The sequence below is a fragment of the Engystomops pustulosus genome, chromosome 1, assembly GCF_040894005.1.
Source record: "Engystomops pustulosus chromosome 1, aEngPut4.maternal, whole genome shotgun sequence".
In the NCBI taxonomy this organism is placed as follows: domain Eukaryota; kingdom Metazoa; phylum Chordata; class Amphibia; order Anura; family Leptodactylidae; genus Engystomops; species Engystomops pustulosus.
In genome coordinates, this window is record NC_092411.1 from 133,031,550 (window position 1) to 133,055,218 (window position 23,669).

The window sequence follows — 23,669 nt, forward strand, 5'->3', positions numbered from 1 at the left end:
TCAGGAAGGTGAAAAGTGGCTTCAGCGTTAAGGGGTTAAAGGACACCTGTCATCAGGTGTCTGTCACTATTTCTGTCTCCTCTACCTGTTGGGGCAGCTCACAAGGATTCCATCCCAGCCTTTATCTAGTCAATTCATACATTAATCATTGTAAAATCATATTTTCTTTATTATGTAAATGAGGCTGGTCACATGGTCAGAGGCAGTGATGTCACCCGTGTTTCCACTCCCCTCTCCTCCCCCTGTTCATGTCTGTGTGTAATGTATAGTAAAGCATTGCTAGTGTCTGTGCTTTATCCGCTGACATGCTCTCCCTTCTATTATACATGTATGAGACACAGACATCAGCTACACATGAATCTGACATGTTTTGCTATAACATGGCTGCCTGGAGCTGTTGTATCTCTCCTATACACACACAGGCTGCAGGGGGGCACCAGCACAAGGAAGCACATGGAGCACATCATTATACAGGCTGTCAGTCAAGCACTGGCTGTACTTCCCACTCATGAATAAGCCGGACAGCTTGAATATGCTAATCATTCATTGGACATTTCACAGGTCATTTGCATACATCTTTAGGACCTCATTGCTTAGGTTTACAGGCATGTAGAGGGACAATGAAGGGATAGAGGCAATGCTTTCTAATGGCAGTTTATGAAAATATATTTAGTTTAGGGGGTTAATTTGCCTGACGGGTTCTCTCTAAGGCAGGACTTAACATATGAAGACATTGGTGCTAATTCCCATATACCATTGTCAGAGTGTATGTCATCATTATGGAATACTCTGTCCATTATACATTCAGGGACCAAACCTAATGTAACAATTGTAAACTTGTGCTGAGTAATATAAAACGAGAACATGATAGTGTACGGTTGGGATATTGTTTGCTACTATATTATAAAGTGTGGATAAATGATTCATGTTATAAATTGTACAGAAGGAGAAATGTATTGAAGAAATAAAGCCTGGTGACGTCAAGAACAAACGTGGTGCAACTGTGACATCACTGCCATCGCCTTGGCAACTACTATGCTTCTATAAAAAGAGCGGCATCAGGGAGGGGGATAAGGTAGAAGCTGTACTGGACGGGAGGGAGAGCAGCATCCATCCATCCATCTGCTCCTCACATCCCGGACGACCATGAAGTGCATCTGTCAGATCTGCATCTGTGGGTAGGTACTAGATTGGGGCAACATGTACTTATTGATGTTTGTATGTAGAATAGATATTATATAGGTTTGAGATAGTTAAGCAGCACAATGCATGAACACACTAAAAGTCTGTTCTTGGACACTAAGTGCCTGTCATTAATTATATAAAAAATAACGTATCAAGCCTATGTATTTCATTACCATAATACTAGACTTCTTATATTGGGGCTAGTGGCTTCATAATCTAAAAATAGATGTAATCCTATTATAATCTGTAGCTATGACATTTATCCTATGAATAAAGATCTGTCTACAAGGAGCAGTTGCTGAAACTATATATAACTGCTACATCTTGTATTGTCATCTCTGATCATCGTTTTCATAAACACAGGGCAATGTTGCTTACTATTAGAACTTTTATAGTAATGTATTAGATCCTATATGCATTTGGGGAGTTTTGGAGAAAGTAAGCATGTACAATAAATTACCTAATAATATTCCAAGTAATAGCATAAGAATTGGACCAAATAATGCTCAGTTCACACCTGTATTTGGCAGGTTCCATTCCCCCTTCCTTTTTCTGCTGTTTTAACAGAAGTGTAACACAAGGCTACTTTCCATGTATTGAAGTCAGTGGGGAACAGATAACTCATCTTCTGTTCTTAGGTGTGACACATGTGTCTTATAATGCCCTATACCAGGGATGCCACACTCATTTTTGAAGAGAGCCACGTAGACCTTGTGTTTGCCTTAAAAGGGTAGAATATAATTTTATTACGGTATAAAAGTATCTTTTCTTAACAATTAATACAGGCTTACCATTGCAATCATCCCTTGGAGGGTAACCACGAAGCTGAACACATTGTCAAATTACCTTAGACATCAGCATAGCAAGTATGTGCGCCCCACAGTCGCAAGGCAGTCACAGTGCCTTGCCTTCTCCCACACAGTAACCAACAGTCGCAGTAACCAGTTTTCAGGCATACAAACCTTGAAATATTTGCAATATCTGGGTCGTGGTCCAGAAATGTGACAATTTTTTCCCTTACACTACATCCACATCAAGTGGGCATGAAGGGAGTAAAGTGAATACAAGGATATAACTACTATAATACTGCCCTCTATGTACAATAATACAACTACTATAATACTTCCCCTATGTTCAAGAATATAACTACTATAATACTGCCCCCTATAAACAGGAATATAACCACTATAACACTTCCCCTATGTACAGGAATATAACTACTATAATACTTCCCCCTATGTACAAAAATATAACTACTGTAATACTTCACCCTATGTACAGAATATAACTACTATAATACTGCCCCTATGTACAAGAATATAACTACTATTATACTGCCCCCTATGTACAGGATATAACTACTATAATACTGCCCTCTATGTACAAGATTATAACTACTATAATACTGCCCCCAGGTCTAGTCCCCCCATGCCCCCTGTCTAGTTCCCCCCTTGGTCCCAGCTAGCCCCGACTGCTCCTAGCTAGCGCCCACTGCCCTCAGCTAGCCTTCCCCCAGCCCTCAGGTCTAGTCCCCCCTGTCCCCAGCTTGTCCCCTTCTGCCCCCAGCTATTCCCCCTGTCCTCAGCTAGAGCCCCCTGCCCTCAGCTAGCCTCCCCCTGCTCCCAGGTCTGGTCCCCACTGTCCCCAGCTAGTTCCTCCTGCCGTTAGCTAGCCCCCTTCCTGCTCTCATCTAGACCCCCCTGTTCCCAGCTAGTCCCCCCTCCCCTCAGCTAGCCCTCCCTGCCCTCTGCTAGTACCCCCTGTCCCCAGGTCTAGTTCCCTTTTCTTACTATCGGAAGTTCCCTGGCTACTGCATAGAGGAGAAGCCGGAGGATCATGTGATGATATCATCACAGGACCTTGAGCTGACGGCTGTACCGGGAAGGTCTGTTTGTTTAGAATAACGCCAGTTTTCTAATGTAGCAGCCCTGAAATAATCACAATTACTTGAAAAATGTCAGTAATTGCGGTTATTTCCTCCCTTACTCCGTCTCCAACTGTTGCTGCCAACCACTCAATTCTAACATACAGGTTCTGGTGTAGAATGAAAGCGCAAGTTCCCCACCAGGTCGGGGCTTTATCATACATCTGCACAAGGAGTACCAGCACATAGCGTGTTTGGCGCTTGTATCCTGTCTAGTAGCACTGAGAATTGAACACGCTGATTAGTGATATGATTTACTTGCCCTATCTGTGAATAAGTACAGCGTAGATATTTGATTGTTATTTTGAGGTTTTGTTGGTTTGAGTTTGGGTTACTTAAAGTTTCACTTTACTGTTATACTTTACTTGATCTTTTTTACTTTTTTTATTTCGATAACTTTCATCCCCATCGTTGGGTGACTTCTTTAATACATGATTATATAATTAAAAACAATCATTAAATAAACATTATAATTATATGTATAACCACGGGACAGTACCACAGACAATGCAGAAAATCTGCTGTAATCTTACCATAGTATGGGCATACATTTTTATGTTCCAAGATAAAGGCCCCAATAGGTCCTTGTTATAATTCTCCACTGCATATCACTCAGTATTTCAGAACTGGTAACTCAATCGCAGTTCTTCATTTGTCATCAGCTATCCTTTCATCAAACGCATTATCGCCTCTGATTATCAAATTCTTCCAAATACTGGCTACTGAAGGGTTGCCTTTCATAAGTGTGAGCATACTAATTAAATGTTTCTGACTTCCTTTGCCCATGTTTTCCAAATATGTAGTTTTCTTAATTACACTTATCGGGCACGGTGCTGTGGTGGTTAGCATTACAGCCTTGCAGCGCTGGGGAGCTGGGTTTAAGTCCCAGGATCAACATCTGCAAAGAGTTTGTATGTTCTCTCAGTGTTTGCGTGGGTTTCCTCCCACACTCCAAACACATACTGGTAGGTTGATTAGATTGTGAGCCCCATTGGGGATAGGGACTGTTTTGGCAAACTCTGTGCAGCGCTGCATAATCTATGTCTGCTATATATATATAAAGGAATTAATTGTAAATAATGTAAAAAAAATGAATTTGGTCCATCCTGAATTCTTCTTTTAGCTGTTCAAATTTCTTTAATTGACTATTTCTAAAGTCCACCAAATCCAACACTCTTTTTATACCCTTTTCCTCTAATCCACTGGGCCACTCCATTTTGTCTTAATGAATATTGTCATAAAAATAACAGAAATTCAGAAATTAAATGGATTTTCCTTCGGATACTTCTCCTGATACAGGATAAACTGTTCTCAATTAGAATATCAACAAACTTCTCTTGTCTATTCACAGAGTAAGGCCCCATGCACACAAACATATGGGAGACGTATGTATGACTCCTATAGACGGCAATGGCGATACGGGGCGATACGGAGCGATACGGTGCCACATGTCCTAACTTTCCCTGTGTTACAGCCCGTACGCCGTGGATCTCTATAGAGAGGCAAGGGATCACCCCTCCTCCTCTCCATGGTGCCGGATATATGCTCGTCTAGCTATGTCACAGTGGACATATGTTCGTGTGCATGCGGCCTCAGCTGCACACCTTGCAATACAGGCAAGATTATATTTTCTCAGATCTGCAAATGATAAATCAACAATTGCTTGTGGTCTTTGTATAAACCTCATAGAAATTCTTGCTTTCAATCAGCGATGTGTACGTCTAAAAATGGGGTGGCGATAAAAAAATATAGTCATTACTCACCTTGTTGCACTTCCACCCAGCTCTGGGGCCAGTGTGAGCTGGACTGCTTATCTACTGGGGCAGGGGTGTAACTAGGAGATGCAGTGCCCCATGAAAGACTTCTCATAGCAGACATACAGCATATACACATAACATATGCACACACATATAGAGCATATACATATCACATAGCACACACACAGGGAAACACACAAATGCATACAATACCATACAGACATACAGCACATACACACACAATGAGTATATACAGACCACACACATATATCATATGCACACCCACTATGGGCCTCATAGCAGCTGCTATGACTGCTATCCCTGTAGTTACACCCTTGTGCACTACCTATCTCTTGGGGGGCATGTGTGGAGGCTACCTTTCTACTGGGGAGCAGTGTGTGCTGGGATACTTATATACTGGGGGGCATGTGTGGAGGCTAGAGTATATACTGTATAAACAGTGTTAATGCATTATGGGCTTTGTGATATGAACACATCCTTAATTAATGAATTAGGGGGTGCTGTATGTAATCAGTTCAGGAGGTGTAGTATGTATAATAAATTGGGTGTGCTGTACTCGCTATAATAAATGTGATGTGATATAATATATGCCATGTGGCATAATCGTATAAGATGGGAAACTTAATTATTCTTGTCAGTCAGGGGCCTCAAAATTCTTAGTGGTGGCCCTTTTCCCCATTATAAGACATTGAAGAGGTAATTTTTATTAGATTTTTACAATTTTAAGAATTTTCTGTATGTTTCATGAACTTACACTTATGCCCACTAGGTGGCAAAATATACTCATGATTAAAAGTTCTGCATAAAATGAGACATCTGACTGCTTATCTGCAGCCTATCTGGCATTTGTAAAGACTGCTTAGGAATGGTGGAACCTGTAGTTTTATAGTGGTTAAAAAGATGCCATTGTGAAAAAAGAAATAAAAATACATTCTGTGCAAGAACTATTAAGTTTATTATAAAGGAACCTGAATTAGATTTGTACATTTTTAGCTACAAGTTCTATCTCTGCTAGTGTCCCCATCTGTTCCAGTGGTAGCACTTTATTCCATATATTTTAGTGCTCAGTCCATGTTGTTCATGTTTCAAGTTGATAATAATGGGTTCTGCATTATTCCACTGTTCACATGAGCTTGCTAAAAGGAAAATTGCTGCTAATAACCAAGACAGGGTTGGTTTATGTCTATCTTTGCCTGTGTATATGCCACCTATAGTTGTTTAAAGCTTAAATAACTTGTATAAATCAAAGCATAGAGCAGTGATGGCTAACCTATGGCACTGGTGCCAGAGGTGGCACTCAGAGCCCTTTCTGTGGGCACTCAGGCCATCACCAGAGATGACTCCAGGTATCTTCCTGCAGTCCCAGACAGCCCAGGACTTATTGTGCACAGAGCTATTTTAAAGTGACAGCTCTACCTGGGACTATTTTCTGCTTAATTGGTGTCTTCAGGTGCTGATATCAATGAAAACTGTGACAGAGAAGAGTATAAATCATAAATTAAATTTCTGTGTTGGCACTTAAAAAAGTGATAAATAAGCGGGTCTTTGTTGTAGTTTGGGCACCTAGCTCCAGAGCCATAGGTTCCCTTCCCCTGATCTTAACTAATTATTACATATCCCTCAGTTGTGTCATAAATAGTTATAGATGTGGGTGTTAGCTTCTTGATATACCTTCTTGTAGACTAGCAGGATAGTGTACTGTACATGCAATGCCACTCTCCACTCAACTCTATGGGAAACTAGCTGAGACTATTTGCTCAGCGCTCAAATGAGGGTGATTGGAGAGTGCCCACAAATGTTTGGCATATTTCCCCCTTCTGTCCGGCTGTGGTGGGGGGGTCATAGGACCTCAGTCCTGAGAAAGGATATCAAGATCAGCTAGTTTGGGCTGCGGGAGGTGAAAACCCACGATCCACAAGCCGGTCAAAGGCGGCACCAGCGGCGCCTTCAACGGCGTTCTGAACGCCACTACAGAGCAAAGAACGCATCCAGCTTGCACAGCGAAATAGACATAGCTGGTGATCGGAACCCGCAGAAAAAGGCAACACGGTCCCACTAAGAAACACTAACATCAGCCCAGCTGAACATCAACTAACCGTGAGTACCAAATAATATAACAAACAGTCGCATATTACAAACCATAAAGGTACCACATGAAGGCTAAAATTGTCTTAAAAGATTGAAAGCTGCTCAAAGAAACACATTTTATTGTCTATTTTTTATTTTTATTATTAATTTTCATTTTATTTTTCATTTTTTTTTTATACAAAAACGTGTATTACAGGCATAGGGCCCTATGACCTGAAACCACAAACCTCCTGGAATACTTACCCCTTGGTCGTAAACCTCAACACATATATGTTAATCAACAAATATAGATTTCATCTATCAAATATCTGCGAACCTTTTTTTCTTTCCCTTTTGGGAATTTTATGAAAGTACCTTAAAAAAGGATTTCATGTTTTACTTCTTTGTCTATGTATAATCGCGTCTTTTGTCTATATATAATCGCTATTTTCTTATGCATGAATATGTTTTTAAATGTCTTAAATATTGGTCTTCAACTATTGTAATTGAATATTATATCGAGACAAGCAAATTGAATTAAATTGTTTTGTTAACAAGTTGTTTACAATTTATTGTTTACAAACTGTTTACAGGTTTTTGGTAACATGTTGTTTACAAATTAGGGGTTTGTTAACACGCTGTTTACGGATTTGGCTTTTGTTAACAAGTTGTTTACAGATTGGGTTTTAGTTAACAAGTTGTTTACCAATTGGTTTTTTGTTGGCAAGTTGTTTTCAAATTGTTTTTTGTTAACAAATTATTTACAAATTCTTGTTAACAATCTGAGACAGTTTCTATTTTAGTGCCCACATTCTTTGCAAAAAATCTGTGTATATTTGTTCCTTTTTTGGTGAAAAGGTCTTGATGGTAGCACATAGAACTGGAAAGGTTGGAAATTGATAAGTGCCACTACAATATCCCCAGTATAAAGGTGTGTCCAGCACCCTGGCCCCAGTATATAGGTATGACCAGCACACTGCTCCCAATATATACAAAAAGCAATGTGTGATCCAGCTCTAAGTCACCCCAATGCAGGCATTATGCAGGCATGATGGTTTCAATCTCTTATAGTTTATTTCATTTTTTAAAATAAAGTAGTCCTCCACAGATAAAAAGGTATGGTAGACCGAGCTTACATGCATCGTGAATAAACCCTTAGTCATGGCTGAACATGGGTTAGTTTCACTTGACTTTTAGCCCATACACTTCATAAGCTTTGCAGGATTAAAACAGGTGTTTTTTCATTGCACAACAAGTAAGTAATACAGCCGATTTTTTCAATATTATCAGTATAAACATCTAATTGTACACTTACTATACATGAAAAATCTAAAGATATGAATCAGTCTACGATGAATGCTCGGCAGAGCTATCATACATCGGCACAAGAACTCCGGCGTATGATAAATAACTCACAATTATTCTTTTTAAGAGCATTCAATAAATATTATGAGCTTCCAAATATTGTAGAGTTACTGTTCTAATTGCAACACAAATACAGCCTATTTTGCAATATTACCAATTTTCTACAATTTTCTAATTGTACACTTACGATAAACGAAAAATCAAAGATATGAATCAGTAGTATGGTATTACCTCCTGTTTTTTTATTTAATCCATATGGAACCTGATCCAAAAGGTTCCTCGATTTAAGAGAATTCTTTTGTGATCACCTCCCCCTTCCTCTCTCATTTTCACCATATTGATATGCCCAACCTTTGGCCCAGTATATAGGTTAGCCAAGCGCTAACCTACAAAGGAAGCCGAGAGGGAAGAGGAGCGCGAAAGTTTATTTTTTTATATGCTAAAATATGCTAGCAAAGTGGGGCTTTTAAAACTTTTTGGTCTCTTCAGTACCTACAACCTTATAGGTGTGGAAGTGTAGAGACTAAAAAGCCATTGATGCTCCATCAATGACTTAAAGCCATTGTTGCTCCACTAGGGAATTGTTTTACATTCACCACCTTGGAAAACATATTTGCATATTTCTCAGAATTCCCCAGTAGAGTATCAATGGCTCTTAGTCTCTACGCACCAATAAGGTGACCTTAATTGGCAAACTCTTCATGAGGAGAACTCTTACTTCCTTACCCTAGTCAATAGCCTCTCACTCAGCCAATCCAGTTCCCTCTACTGTACTGAAGAGACACAACCAAGTTGAAAGAGTGCTGTTTACATACAAAAACAGTTGGATCTGGCACAACATGAAAGAGCATCCATGGGTGTTCTTTGTCATAAACGAACTTCCTTTATTTCATGAAAGACATCTTAAAACATGAGGAGACTGTCTGGTTTATGCGTTTCAACACAACAGCGTCTTAAACAGCGTCGCTGTTGCGTTGAAATGCGCAAACCAGACTCTCTCCTCATGTTTTAAGATGTCTGTACCTTCTGGAATAAATATACTGGTTTGGCTTAATCCCCCATGATGTTATTAGACTTCTTGTAGGTCATGCTTGGTGTCAAGGGGGCTGCTTTTCAGGGTATTAAAAGGAAGCATTGTTCTCAACTCCCCACCTTGCAAATCGTATTTGCATACTACAGTACTGAATACTGCAATGTTGGCAGTATAAACGTTTTCTAATGTACTTATTATAAATGAAAAATCTAACATATGAATCAGTAGTGTAGTATTACATCCTGTTTTTTATTTAATCCATATGGAACATGAGTATTTAGCGAAAGGATCCAAAACGTTTCTCGATTTAAGATAATTTTTTATCACCTCCTTGATATGCCCAACCTTTGGCCCAGTATATAGGTTAGCCAAGCGCCTGCCCCCAGTGAATAGATTAGCCAAACATCTGCCCTCAGTATATAGGTATGCCAAGCATATGCCTCCAGTATATAGGTTAGCCCATCATATGCCCCCAGTATACAGGTTTTACAGCATAACATTTTTTAAAATGTATACTCACCTACCCATGCTCCCTGCAGCTTCCTTGCCCTCCGCGATGCTGGCACAGCGTTCCTATGTACACTATAATTTCATCAAATGACGACACCACCACATCATATTGTGTGCACGGGCAAAGCACCTGGATCCGTCTCTACCCACGTCACTACACAGGAAGCGGAGAGGTAAGAGGAGCTGTGCAAAGCGCCGAAAGTACCAAGATTATTTTTTTAACTAGCCAAGTGGGGTTTTTAAAACTTTTTATACTCCAGTGTATACAATATAATTGTATGTACCTTGTGTTTATTTATAACAGTTTCAATGATTAAAGTCAGTTTAAGTAAATGATAAAATGTTTGTAAAAATTTATGCAATGACTAAGTGGTGGTATTTATGAGTGCTTCTGCGCTACCCGCTTCTGCGCTTATTGCTACTGCTGCTCGTATTGCAATCGCCGTGCCAAAACACTTGCTGCAGCTGGCTAATTTTCATTTGTAAAATTTGCCAGGTGCATTTATTTTCTTGCCAGGTAAAACCATGCCGGATACATCAAGAGGCCGGAGCCGCTTGGTGTATCTGGCTATGCCGAATGCTTGGTCGAGCTATTATACGTCAGTGAACGAGCTCTGGCATATGATAAATAACCTCCAATGACTATTTTTAAAGGCATTCAATAAATATTGACATTTTGACCTTACAAATACAGGCAGTCCCCGGGTTACATACAAGATAGGGTCTGGAGGTTTGTTCTTAAGTTGAATTTGTATGTAAGTCGAAACTGTATATTTTATAATGGAAGTTTTAGACAATTTTTTTTTCTTTTGCCCCAGTGACAATTGGAGTTTCAAAATTTTTGGTGTAATTGGACCAAGAATTATCAATAAAGCTTCATTACAGACATCTTACAGCTGATCATTGCAGTCTGGGACTATAGTAAAGCATCCAGAGAGCTTCACCAGAGGTCACATGGGGCAGAGGGGTCCGTCTGTAACTATGGGTTGTCTGTAAGTCGGGTGTCCTTAAGTAGGGGACCGCCTGTATTGTAGAGTTACTGTTCTAATGAGTACACTGCTTGAATCACCACAAATCCATTTGGTAGAGAAAATGTTCTGGGACAGACTATGGAACTATGTTGAAAAGCTTTGGCAATTATGCAGAGTAATGACCTCATGTTTTTAAGATAAAAGAAGACTTGCCAATAAAGAACAATAATTCATTTGAATGTTACTAAACAGATACGTTGAAATACATATTGAGGTCAAACATAACCAGGTGTACATTTACTTTATTATTTCTGCATACCTACTTAGTATATGACATTTACTGTAATGCAAAATCTACATTCTACGGCACATGCAAGTATAAAACTGTCCAATTCACTCACTGTTAATCGTCAAAACTCCTGTCTCCTCTCTACCTCCCAGACAGCTTGTTAGGAAGTAAGAGTTCTCATCATGGATAGTTTGCCAATCAAGGCCGCCTTATAGGTGTGAGGGGACTTCCTAGGGAATTCTGGGAAATATGCAAATACGTTTTCCAAGGTGGGGAAGGGAAAACAATGCCTCCTTTTGCTACCTTATAAGGCAGCCCCTTAACACCAAGCATGACTGTCTAAAAACATGATGTGGGATTAAGCAAAATTAGTATATCTATTGCAGAATTCCAGCAGATTTCCAACTGTAGACAGCACTGTTTCAACCTGGTTGGGTCTCTTCAGTACACACCGACTTATAGGTGCGGAGGTGTGTATAGGTGTTAAAGCCATTGATGTTCTACTGGGGAATTGTTTTCCATACCCCACCTTGGAAAATATATTTTCATATTTCTGAGAATTCCCTAGTGGAGCATCAATGGCTTTAAGTCTCCACATGCCTATAAGGCGGCGTTAATTGGCAAGCTCTCTATGAGCCTTACCCTAGTTAATAGCCTCTCACTCAGCCAAACCAGTTCCCTCTACTGTTCTGAAGAGACCCAACCAAGTTGAAACAGTGCCTGGGATTTAAAGCAACAGGTGGACAGACAGGGGAAACTTGGTTGAAGATAAGGGGAGGGTTGAATGAAAGTTTGCTCTTTTTTAATCCTTTCATGACCAATGCACATTGGTAGCTGAATGTCCAGGTCAATTTTCGCAGTTCTGTTATGCTTTTGTAATAAAATTATTTAGCGTAACAATTTCGATTTTGTTAGAATTGTATAAACTAGCTTTATTAACTACGTCATGATTAGTTCTGACATTTTTTTCCATTAAAATTTTTTAATAAGAAGTAAAATTGAGCATTTACTAAAGTATCACAAAAATACATACAGCGTCAAATGCAGAGAGTGCTTATACTACTGCAAACTGTCAGCTGTCCTGCAGCTCCCTCTTCTTCCTTCAAGTGGCACACTGGAGGGAGGGGGACACTTCCAATAGAGATATCTTTTGAACTGGGGCTCCTAGAAACACATTTCTGGTGCCAATTAAAATGGGAGAATTTCCCAATCAGGATTGTGTTTCTAGGTGTCACAGAACTAGAGACAGTTAAAGACTGCTTATGTTACAGTCTGAAGTGGGAGCTAGGTATAAAAACTAGCATTCTCTTAAAACAGTTTCTAGGTGGCACTTTGCAACATGCCAAGTGGGCAGGTTGAGAGTGACCTGATGCAGATTATATCACAAATGAAATGCCGGATGGGCTGAATTCTCTATACGAAAAGTCAAGAGTAGAGTGCCCAGCACCACCTTCTCCATATACGGAAAGCAAGACAAGTCCAACAACACGGCTGCATGTGTGAACTGGCACAAAATGATTCCCAACTCGGGGTGCATGTAGAGCTCCACAGCAATCAACAATCCAGTAAGATTAGAAAAACGAGACTCACAGGCTTGAGGGACAAATAAATCTTTATTGCAGGGAAGTCAACAGTGCAGGGGTGATGCACGCCACGAATAGGCAATGAGCCATTTTGTGCAGTATGCGCCTTCTCAAACCTCCAGGTTTAAGGTTTGAGAAAGCACATACTGCGCGAAACGGCCCGTATATCTGGTACACAATGCACCAGCACTTGATAATTTCCCTCCAATTAAGTGTTCATTGTCATAGTCACTTATACTTCCCTAAACATTAAATTACATTTTTGTAGATGATACATACACTTAAATCAATTGGGCACACTATAACAATTTACATGTGATAGTAACAATGTATTATATGGAAAATCAGATGAGAGTGTTATGCACTCCCACAACCTTTTTTGTTCAATAATATTCTGCACAAGGAACTAAAATCTCTTATGTTTGAAGGTTTTGGACTGTGATCTAAACAGCTCCTGGACATGTTGCTTTTGGAAATAAGGAATCTCTTATTACTGCATATTGCCATCTTGGAAAACTTTGGGGATTAATCAACAGATGGTTTAGTAATTCAATAACAATGGAACATTAAACAACTGCAGACTCACTGTTGGAAATACTTTATCATATTTTTATTTGTTCTTATTTAACCTTGTACATGTTTGAGTAACACATTTATTAGTTTACAACCACATGTCCTTGCACTGTAGACTCTATATAAACCTATTAAATTTAAAAAATGGTTTCTATATCTGAAAACCTATAGATCATTTTATACATGCACCTACAAATTAACTTATAGTGACTGCTGTTTTCTCCTTTGGACTGTGTATTACTTTTTCACTATGGTATTATATAATGCCTGAATAAGCATACACCTTATATACTCAAGTATAAGCCAAGCCTATAATATAAGCCATTTTATAATATAAGCTGAATAAGCCAAATATAAGCTGAGCAATTGACTTGAGTATAATCCATGGGGAAAATGCATTGGTCACAGCTTCCCATCACTAATGAAATGCCCAGCAGCCTCTTCCAGTGATGAAATGCCCAGCAGCCTCCCCCACTAATGAAATGCCTAGCAGCCTCCCCAATAATGCCCTAAGCCTCCCTTAGTAATGAAATGTCTAGCAGCCTCCCCAACTAATTAAATACCCAGCATCTTCCCCCTGGAAATAAAATGAATAAAGCAAATATAAAAGAAATAAAATACAGAATAGTGGGAAAAATTACCATATGACAACCTATAAGCATTACAATTAAACATTTTATTGATAAAATAAATAAAACATATTAAAATACAAAAATAAAACATGTTAAAATGAAAACATACACATATGGCAAAAAGGCATCCTTAGTCACAACAAATGGCTGAAATACATGGCTGGAGAAAAGCCATGCTAGTATCCCACTCATCATATAAGTAAGGAATAAGGAACTAAATCTACCAACTGCACAAAATAACTTATGGGAACAGGCACAGCAGAGGAAAAGTTGGAAGAATAATATAGACCACAGGGAACTGATCCCCAAGACTTGTTTTTGCTTTTCAAAACGCTTTGTCAGGAGTATGTCACACCAACCTTAGTAAGACTGGCCAATAATACCTGAAGGATCACATAGTGTACCTTGTCATTTGGAAGCATAAAAAACCCACTAGTATATCTTTATTGGGAATTTTGACACTAAGGTGCTGTTTTGAAGAATCTATAGGGAAAGAGGACTCCATGTTTAAACCATACCCAATACTTACTTGTATGGGTGTTTAAAGAACAACCATTCAAAGGAGCCCAAATAGAGGCATAAGAGGGTTTTGATGAACACTAAACTATATAGGTCCACAAACGTTATTATTGCCATTTTGTCTATGAATGTTTCTGGCAAACTGAACTGCAGAAACATGATCAGAATGGGCCCTAACTCTGTTCTTGGTGGTTGCCAGGTCATGTAACACAGCCTTTCCCATGCCACAATGTTATGAATCCTCAAGATGAATTAATATATTCATTTTACAGGTCATAAGCAGTACATGCTAATGACAGATATAAATATCATCCATTGATAAGGGGTTAAAGTGCTGTAAAATAAATAAAATTTACAGTTTATCTCTGTATCTCAATGTACAGTACATAGAACTGAAGCATCTTTGTTAGATGGTGATGTTAATTGGTGAAGATGTTGAACTAAGTTGACTTTTGTTTTCATGAAAGTATGAGGAAATATGTGATATCTATCTCTTTCATAAACTTCAAACAATTAAAGAAAATATAAAGTTTAAGATCTGTGAAATGTGATTGAACAGTTTCCTGGCTAATATTTCCTTTATTTTATGGGAATTACATCAAATTAAATCCTTTATTATTTGATGTTTAGCCCAGTTAATTGTGGATTTCCTTCAAAGGATCTCAATTCAAACCAAGCTTTGTGGTTTCCTGGCTGAAATAGTATTGCTATATTGTTTGTACACAAATTTCCTATGAAATGTATAATGACAGAAAGTTGAAACATAAGAACCCATATAAACTGCACTTCATTTCACATTCATTAAGGTAAAAACATTTGTCCTAAATTGCCACTCACCTTGCTGCATGTATAAAACATTATTTTGCTTTAATGGAAACCATCTGGTTTGTCATTTTGCATTAAATTTTCTTTATGTGTTGCTTTAATTACCATTGTAATGTTTGCACAAAAGCAAAAAATACTAGAATACTTTATAGTGGATATTATTTATCAACTGACTTTTTTTATTTTATTTTCACTTTAACAATCAGATATTCATTATAGTTGATTTTATCATTTTAGCATTGTATGCTACCTTATTTGAGTGCAGACATTGAAGTCAGGGGTATATTCTTTTATATGCTTTCATTTTGTATTTTCATTTAAAATTCCTTTTAAGGTAGGAGTACATGAGATGACACACTGCACAACAGTTAGTTTCCCTAAAATCTGCAGTTTTTTTGCTATTGGTAACACCCAGCAAGATCAGAGTGAGCATCCACATCCTCAACCGTTAGCCTTGTGTCAATATACTCAAATGTAATCCGTACAATAATTCAGATTCTCACGCCTGATTGATGGAAGTGTCTCCAGTGTGCAAGAGAATCAGCATACAAGTGTGTAGCTGTTGATCTTTGGGTGCTGTCTCTGGGAGCTAATTGAGAGATTTTGTTGTAAGAACTGTTCTAGAGGAGTACAGTATTGGGGAGTCTGTGGAGGAAAGGTGTTGCACAGCCTAGGAAATAGCCAGAGAAGGCATTTCCTCTTGGACCTGACAAACTTCTGCCCCCTCCGAGGCTTGTATTGCATGCTTGTATTTGTAATGTTTGCTGCATTACTACCCAACCATCTGGACTCTTGACAGCATTTAATGGTCAGAGTTTAGTAGGGTTCATAGAGGAAGATTAAATTTGAGACGATTACAGATGAAATAGACTTCAAGCCAAACCAAGAAAAAGAATGCATCAAAAAGGCTCAAAGGGTAATGCAAAAACATATAACAAATTTTATTAGTACATGACAGACAATTCACAACACTGGTTAAAAGCATTTAAAACACATAATATACAGACCAAAACATTATACAGTGACCTGGTATTGGTACACCGTAACTGCCCACTGTCAATCACTAAGTAGTGATATTAAACCTCACGGATGGTTCTCAGCCCGGTCATGACAATAAATACAAAAGGTGCCAGGAGTGCTAGGTGCATAAGAGAAGATCCACAGATCTATGTATACACAAGGCTGAAGGTTACCCACTGCTGTAGTAATACCGGGTCTGAAAGGTGCTTATCAAATGGTAAACGTGACAGATGTCAAGGAAAACAAATAAGAAGGAAATGACCAATTACCACAGAAGAACCAGCATACAGTGGGAGGAGGTTGATCAAGACAGAGGCAACGGGCTCCCCATGCGTTTCGTCGCCGAAAAGGCGACTTCCTCAGGGGTATATATACCTACTGAATGTTCACAGGTTTTTAAGCAAAACTACACCAGGTCAGAAGGCCAATGGAAACATCATAAAGTCTAAGCCTCATGTATCTGCAACATCCTCCACTGTGGCCTAGCCTTTCTTTGGGGTCTGGAGTCAGCCGGGGCCCAGAATACCGGAAGGGCTGGCGGTTGCGGCCTAGGCACGCTAGTGTCACGGTGCTTGGTATGGGGACCGGAGGATTGTCCCACAGCCTGGCAGGTCTCCAGCAGGTGGTGTGTGCAAGAAATAATATAGAGGGTGAGGCTGATGTACTGGTTCTCCCTGGGGCAGCCCTTAGTGTCTGTAGTACGTGTCCCTGGTAGATGGATGGGGCGCCCTTGATGGTGACACAGCCGTAGCGAGGACCAGACGGTGGCAATGTTGTGCTTAAAAGTAACTTACAGTTCTTTATTCGAACCAATGGTAATAACAGCCAAACGATTTGGTACAAGTGCAGTACTAGAGTGATCTTGGAGAGGAACCTCAGGAGTTGTGTCACCAGCCTGGAGGCAGGGGAAGGCTGGGATGTAGCTGTGTCCAATGCTGGAAGCTGCAGCTTTAATCCTGAGTATATTCAGTATCAGCCCTGAAGGTGGACTGACACCCCGTAGCTCTGTAGTGAGAGCTGAGGCCTGTAGTAAGAGCAGGTGAAAGGGCTTATTCGCAACTACTCCTCTGCCATGCGCATTGGCAGAGACGTTGCATATCCGTTGTAGTAGAGGGGGGGCGGGCTTTATCATACACTGGTGTATTCTTGTCCTGGCATTTAATCCTGTAAGATGTATAATAAGGTTGCTCCCATGAAATGGAACAGTGATACACGTAAAGTTAGAATTTAGATGCAGCGATTTTGATTTCCATGTTCTTTCTGTTTAATCTTGCAAAACTGTATGTTTGGTTTTATTTTACAGGTTCTGAAATTCAGAGATTTGACATGCTTTCATAAATAGGTCAATCTAAATAACATAACTTACTGGTATCATTTCTTATATTTTTAGTAGTTTAAATTTTATTTCCAGCATTTAAGACAAGCAGTATTATATTTCACTGGCCTAGCTGACCCCTCGGAAGTAAAGTAAAAATACAATGCAATAAAATGCTTGTATGAAAGGGATTGTCTCATCAAAATGTGTGGTTCCTTAGGGGAGTGCCCTAAGCCAGGGATGAATCTAAGCTCTTTGTTGCTTGAGGCGAGCTTCCTCCATTCCATCCAGTAATAATATATGAGGTTATTTTTTTAATTGAGTAGGTCAGATTCCGATTTATAGCAGGTGAATATGCCCCTGATTTGGCCCCACATTTTGCTGCAGGTGATGCTGCCTGAGGCAAGAGGCTCAACTCGCCTCATGGATGGTGCAACCTTGCCCTCAGCACATGACAGTACTAGTCCTCTAGTTCAGATGGTAGTTCCAAGTGACTCCTCCATCAGAAGGTTATGGTGGCTTCAACATGAAGCCTGTCTGTGGAAAGGTCATGTGACCTACTCAATTTCTACTGTACTAGATTAGTATGAATATCTCAGGAGGCTGGGTTGTACTTAGTGGTCTGTGCTAGCTGGAGCAAGCCAGGGAAGTTGGCACAAAAAGCTGCAATAGTTCCTTTATCATGCCCCTTTACACTCACACATATAAGCATCCCAACCACTCCATGTGGAAGCAGAAGTTTCCTCTGTGCTGTATGCTCCAGTGATGTGCGTGTATATAAAAAAGTGTGTGTATATCTAAGCATATTTATACAGGGGTGAGATCCTGTCAACCGGCGCAAACTGGCTGTTAAGATCACAGCCGGTCACCAAGTTGGAAAGAAGAAAAGCAGAGTGTTGGCTCCCACTGCTTATGCTGATGTCTCCGGGGGGTGCTGCTCATCGGTTTAGACTGCTGAGTGCTTCCTATTCCTGCTGTGAATGATGCATCAGTTGCCTGGTAATCATCATTGCTGACAGATCACTACAGGTAAGTCTACCTGAACGTGATGTAAAATTTAGGACACATGCTATCTGTTTTTTTAGTGGCTAGCACATGTCTTCATTCACTTCTAAGGGCTCGTGCACTTGGCCGATTCCACAGTCCCTTGTATGAACCAACTGCCTTAGAGATAAAGCAGGTCCTATTTCCAGTCAAGTTTGCATCTCGGACAGTATTTTTATCGTCATTTGTGGGTGTGCGATGCTCATATGCTGTAAACAACGGTTCGTGGCTTGTGCAGGTAGTCTGATGAGCAAACTAGTATCAGCCTCTACATATTTTGACCATCAACAATGATTCAGAGTGACACCATCTTTCTCTACCCCCCTCCCTTTCTATGGCCAGCTTCTTCTCTAATATTATGAGACATCCCAGCTCCTGCTCCAGCACTCACTGCCAGTGCAAAGTATCAGAGAGTTGGGATCAGAATAGTCCCACAATGGTCAATAAACTAATCAGAAACTGACAAAAGTAATAATACAATTTAATGTTATTTTAAATCAAACATTACATCTGAACTGTGGTTCAACAGAAACATTTTACAAAACTATGAAAAAATTAAACTGGTCTTCACAATAACTTATGGGGAATCTAGAAAACTTTGACCTCAGTGTTGAACTCTAAGTGGGGAGTCTCAATGCCTCCTCCTCTGTGATTGATATTATGTATCGAACTTCAGGAGATCTGGTTAGTGATACCCTATATTGAGGACCATCAATTACTGCAAAGGGGTCTTTCTGAGGAAGAGAGAGCTTTACTTCAGTGTTAAAATCTCTGCCTCTTTGACTTTATATAACCAACTTACATCTCACTTCAAAGCAGATTTTTTGGATTATGCCACCACACTGGGTTATGAAAGAAACATTATCTGGAAGGTGTTCAGCTGCTTGACAACATACTAGTAGTGCTTTATTTGGTCAGTTTCTGCTGACAGGTTCCCTTTAGTAAGGATATGGAAGATGGCACTCAATCCAATTTAATACATATGCATGACGTTTCGGTCAACAAGACCTTCCTCAGATGCTGTAGATAATATATACAGTATCATTAATAGATGCACAGAAATTCATAAATGTCAAATATTCACACAATAAGTAGAGAATAGAAAATACACAAATGCAGTCCGTATCTATATAAATTGAGGAGCTTCTTTATAGACTTCTCATGTTATACAGCAGTAGTATTATGCAGGATTAATTGTTGTCTTGCAACTGTAGGAAACTGGAATGAAAGATAAAAAGGAATAAAATTATATGTATAAAAATGACCTTCTACTTGTGGGAGATAATTGGGCACTGTTTGAATGCTGTAAGTGGATAGACCGTCGGATGGGGACCTGTTACAGATCTGGTTTACATAGATATAGATCTTCATTGGTGATCAAACGGTGTTGGTTTATGATAGACATAATATACATCACTTTATATTTACATAAAGGGAGACCTGTTGTAGATCTAGTGCATGTAGGTATTAATCACATGTGGCAATCCAATATTGTTGGCTCATTCTGGACATAATAATCATCACTCTACTGTATATTCATATGAAGGGAGACTCATCAGATCGTACTTACCTTACTTGCATACGGGGTTGGGACCCTATTTTGGCACCATCAAATACTGGAACAGGAGTGCAGTGGAATTTCTAAAATTACAGGTTCCCTTTAATGACATAACCTTAAAGGCAACATTATTCATTTATTTCATTAGTTTCTTAATTTAGATTTTTAATTTGAACAACAATTTTGCAAGACAAGTCTGATTTCCATTTGTTGATTTCCCCTAATTACTTTTTTTAAGTTTAAAGCTATTTCAGTGACCCTTGTAAGAGGAAGGCTACCAACAATTGTGTCCACAGTTGTATATACACTCGCTGGCCACTTTATTAGGTACACCATGCTAGTAACGGGTTGGACCCCCTTTTGCCTTCAGAACTGCCTCAATTCTTCGTGGCATAGATTCAACAAGGTGCTGGAAGCTCCTCAGAGATTTTGGTCCATATTGACATGATGGCATCACACAGTTGCCGCAGATTTGTCGGCTGCACATCCATGATGCGAATCTCCCATTCCACCACATCCCAAAGATGCTCTATTGGATTGAGATCTGGTGACTGTGGAGGCCATTTGAGTCCAGTGACCTCATTGTCATGTTCAAGAAACCAGTCTGAGATGATTCCAGCTTTATGACATGGCGCATTATCCTGCTGAAAGTAGCCATCAGATGTTACAGGGTACATTGTGGTCATAAAGGGATGGACATGGTCAGCAACAATACTCAGGTAGGCTGTGGCGTTGTATCAAGGGGCCCAAAGAGTGCCAAGAAAATATTCCCCACACCATGACACCACCACCACCAGCCTGAACCGTTGACACAAGGCAGGATGGATCATGTTTCATGTTGTTGACGCCAAATTCTGACCCTACCATCCGAATGTCGCAGCAGAAATCGAGACTCATCAGACCAGGCAACGTTTTTCCAATCTTCTACTGTCCAATTTCGATGAGCTTGTGCAAATTGTAGCCTCAGTTTCCTGTTCTTAGCTGAAAGGAGTGGCACCCGGTGTGGTCTTCTGCTGCTGTAGCCCATCTGCCTCAAAGTTCGACGTACTGTGCATTCAGAGATGCTCTTTTGCCTACCTTGGTTGTAACGGGTGGCGATTTGAGTCACTGTTGCCTTTCTATCAGCTCGAACCAGTCTGCCCATTCTCCTCTGACATCTGGCATCAACAAGGCATTTCCGCCCACAGAACTGCCGCTCACTGGATGTTTTTTCTTTTTCGGACCATTCTCTGTAAACCCTAGAGATGGTTGTGCGTGAAAATCCCAGTAGATCAGCAGTTTCTGAAATACTCAGACCAGCCCTTCTGGCACCAACAACCATGCCACGTTCAAAGGCACTCAAATCACCTTTCTTCCCCATACTGATGCTCGGTTTGAACTGCAGGAGATTGTCTTGACCATGTCTACATGCCTAAATGCACTGAGTTGCCGCCATGTGATTGGCTGATTAGAAATTAAGTGTTAACGAGCAGTTGGACAGGTATACCTAATAAAGTGGCCGGTGAGTGTAAGCTGAAATTAGTATTCTGACAATATAAGGGGAAATGAGAATTTATCAGGGATATTTCATGGATGACAAATATGTCAGTGCTAAACCTTGTTCCAAGGAATGTTTGTATTATGGAATCCGTGGAATGCCTGTTCTAAGAATGGTATGTAAGGAAACATAACATAAAATATATTTCATTTTTTCAGTCATGCAAACTGAGATCCTATAATACAACTGTGTGATACTTCAATTCCAGTTTCCTTGGTCCCACAAATATGTTTTCCATCTATGTTTTGCTTAGCATACTGTAAAGTGATGGACAAGTGGATCCAAAGACTTACCATAACAAGCAACTCTGCCAATTAAAGTTCATATTGTTTCCAGAGCCAGTCCATGGCATAAATACATTTAAGGGAACGATCATTCAATAAAAGCATATAGTGGGTTAATTCTAAAACGCAAAACATTTAAAAATGTTCTCACTTACACATTTTAACCACATCAGGTCTATTCACGTCTATTTTTAAATGGAGAAAACCAGTCATGGATGTTGCATGTTTCTAAAAAGAACTGTTAAGACTTATTCACACAACAGCTGTGTGCAGAGTTTTTTTTTCTTTTTTTTTTTACAGATAGCAGACAGTCAAAATAAATGCAATACTTTTTAATGGATCAACTCACATAGCTGCGTTTTGAACAAACTTTGTGTTCATTCTGTTAAAATGTAGAGCATGTGCTAGGTTGAACCATTTATCAAGGATAATGTCAGTACCCTTTCAGCAAACGCGCAACCACAACAAGGCTTGGCGCTAGCTGTCAAACTAGGTAAGTGGTGGCCTGCGACATCCTTGCGGGCTAAGGCCCTGCCTAAAGCAGATAAACTGCCCAGATAAGGGCGAACCCACTATCAGGAACCTAACTGACAGCCCCTGAGCAGCCCTACAACATGACAGAGAAGGCTTACTTAGTCTGGCAGCTGCTGGATGGTAGAGCGGGCAGGTAACTGGAATACAGGTATAGACCAGTGTTCACTCTGGTGCATAGAAACCAACACAAGACTGAGACAGGAAAGTGGGATCACACTAGCAGAGAAATGCTACTGAGGGACAGACAACAGATACAGACAAGCAGAGTCAAACAAACCCGGTCAAAACCAAGAAGGCGGCAAAGGTACAGAATCGTAAAGCAAATAGAATGGTCAGTAGGCAAAGCAGAAGTCAATACACAGAATAGCAAGAACCGAAATGGCAAGAGCACTAGAGGACACAGGAGACTAAATAACCAGCACCAATTGAAGAGATTGGGCAGAATATAAGGCCATAATGGACACTACCCCCAGCACTGACTGGCTCAGCCGTCCACTCAAACCGCAGCTGTAGACAAAACGAGAACAAAGACACACCCAGCTTTCCCAGGATCAGAAATGGAGCTGTCAATCACAGGCATCACTGGGTGTGGTTTTCCAGCAAGAAGCATGAAACAAATGAAACAGTCTGTTTTTCTTGTGTGAGAATCGGCTCTAATGTGTGAATATATTAATATGGGCTCAAGTACACATCTAAGAAAACGCATGGATAACGGATCCCTGCATAAATGGAACATAACAGATGACATAAAATTTACATTGATGTCTATGAGATTTTTAATGAACACGGTAATCCTCTGTTAATCTTCTATTCTTTACTTTTTTAACGGTGGGAAAGAACGAAGGGAAGGATAGGTAGTGTGAAATGAGCCTTATATTTAAGTATAGTTAGTTATTTTTTTTGCAATGTTCTGGAAAGCAGAGCAGCAATATATAAAGAAAATCCATGGTACAGCTTGATGTGCAGCCAAAAATCTTTATTCCGTTACATGGTTAAAACATCTTTCGTTGCCTACAGATAATGGTCCCAATAAGTCTTTGCGTTTCTGACACAGAAGTGCCCTTAATCATGTTCTATGGCCGCACATTGAGCTGGACCATGGATTTTCTTCATATTGTCCTGA

General features: G+C 39.8%; 1 protein-coding gene across 2 annotated transcripts in view; it reads left to right on the plus strand.

The window, feature by feature from the left end:
• Positions 1 to 1,054: 1,054 nt before the first annotated feature.
• The window catches only part of SAXO1 (stabilizer of axonemal microtubules 1), a 39,919-nt gene continuing 17,304 nt past the window's right edge, over positions 1,055 to 23,669 (plus strand). Inside the window, exons 1-2 of one of the 2 annotated variants that reach the window (XM_072126532.1) lie at positions 1,055 to 1,178; positions 1,971 to 2,051. In XM_072126532.1, coding sequence (XP_071982633.1) covers positions 1,147 to 1,178; positions 1,971 to 2,051 — 113 coding nt within the window. In that variant the 5' untranslated portion in view covers positions 1,055 to 1,146. The remainder of the gene's footprint in view (positions 1,179 to 1,970; positions 2,052 to 23,669) is intronic. The other variant, XM_072126533.1, reaches the window with a different exon arrangement.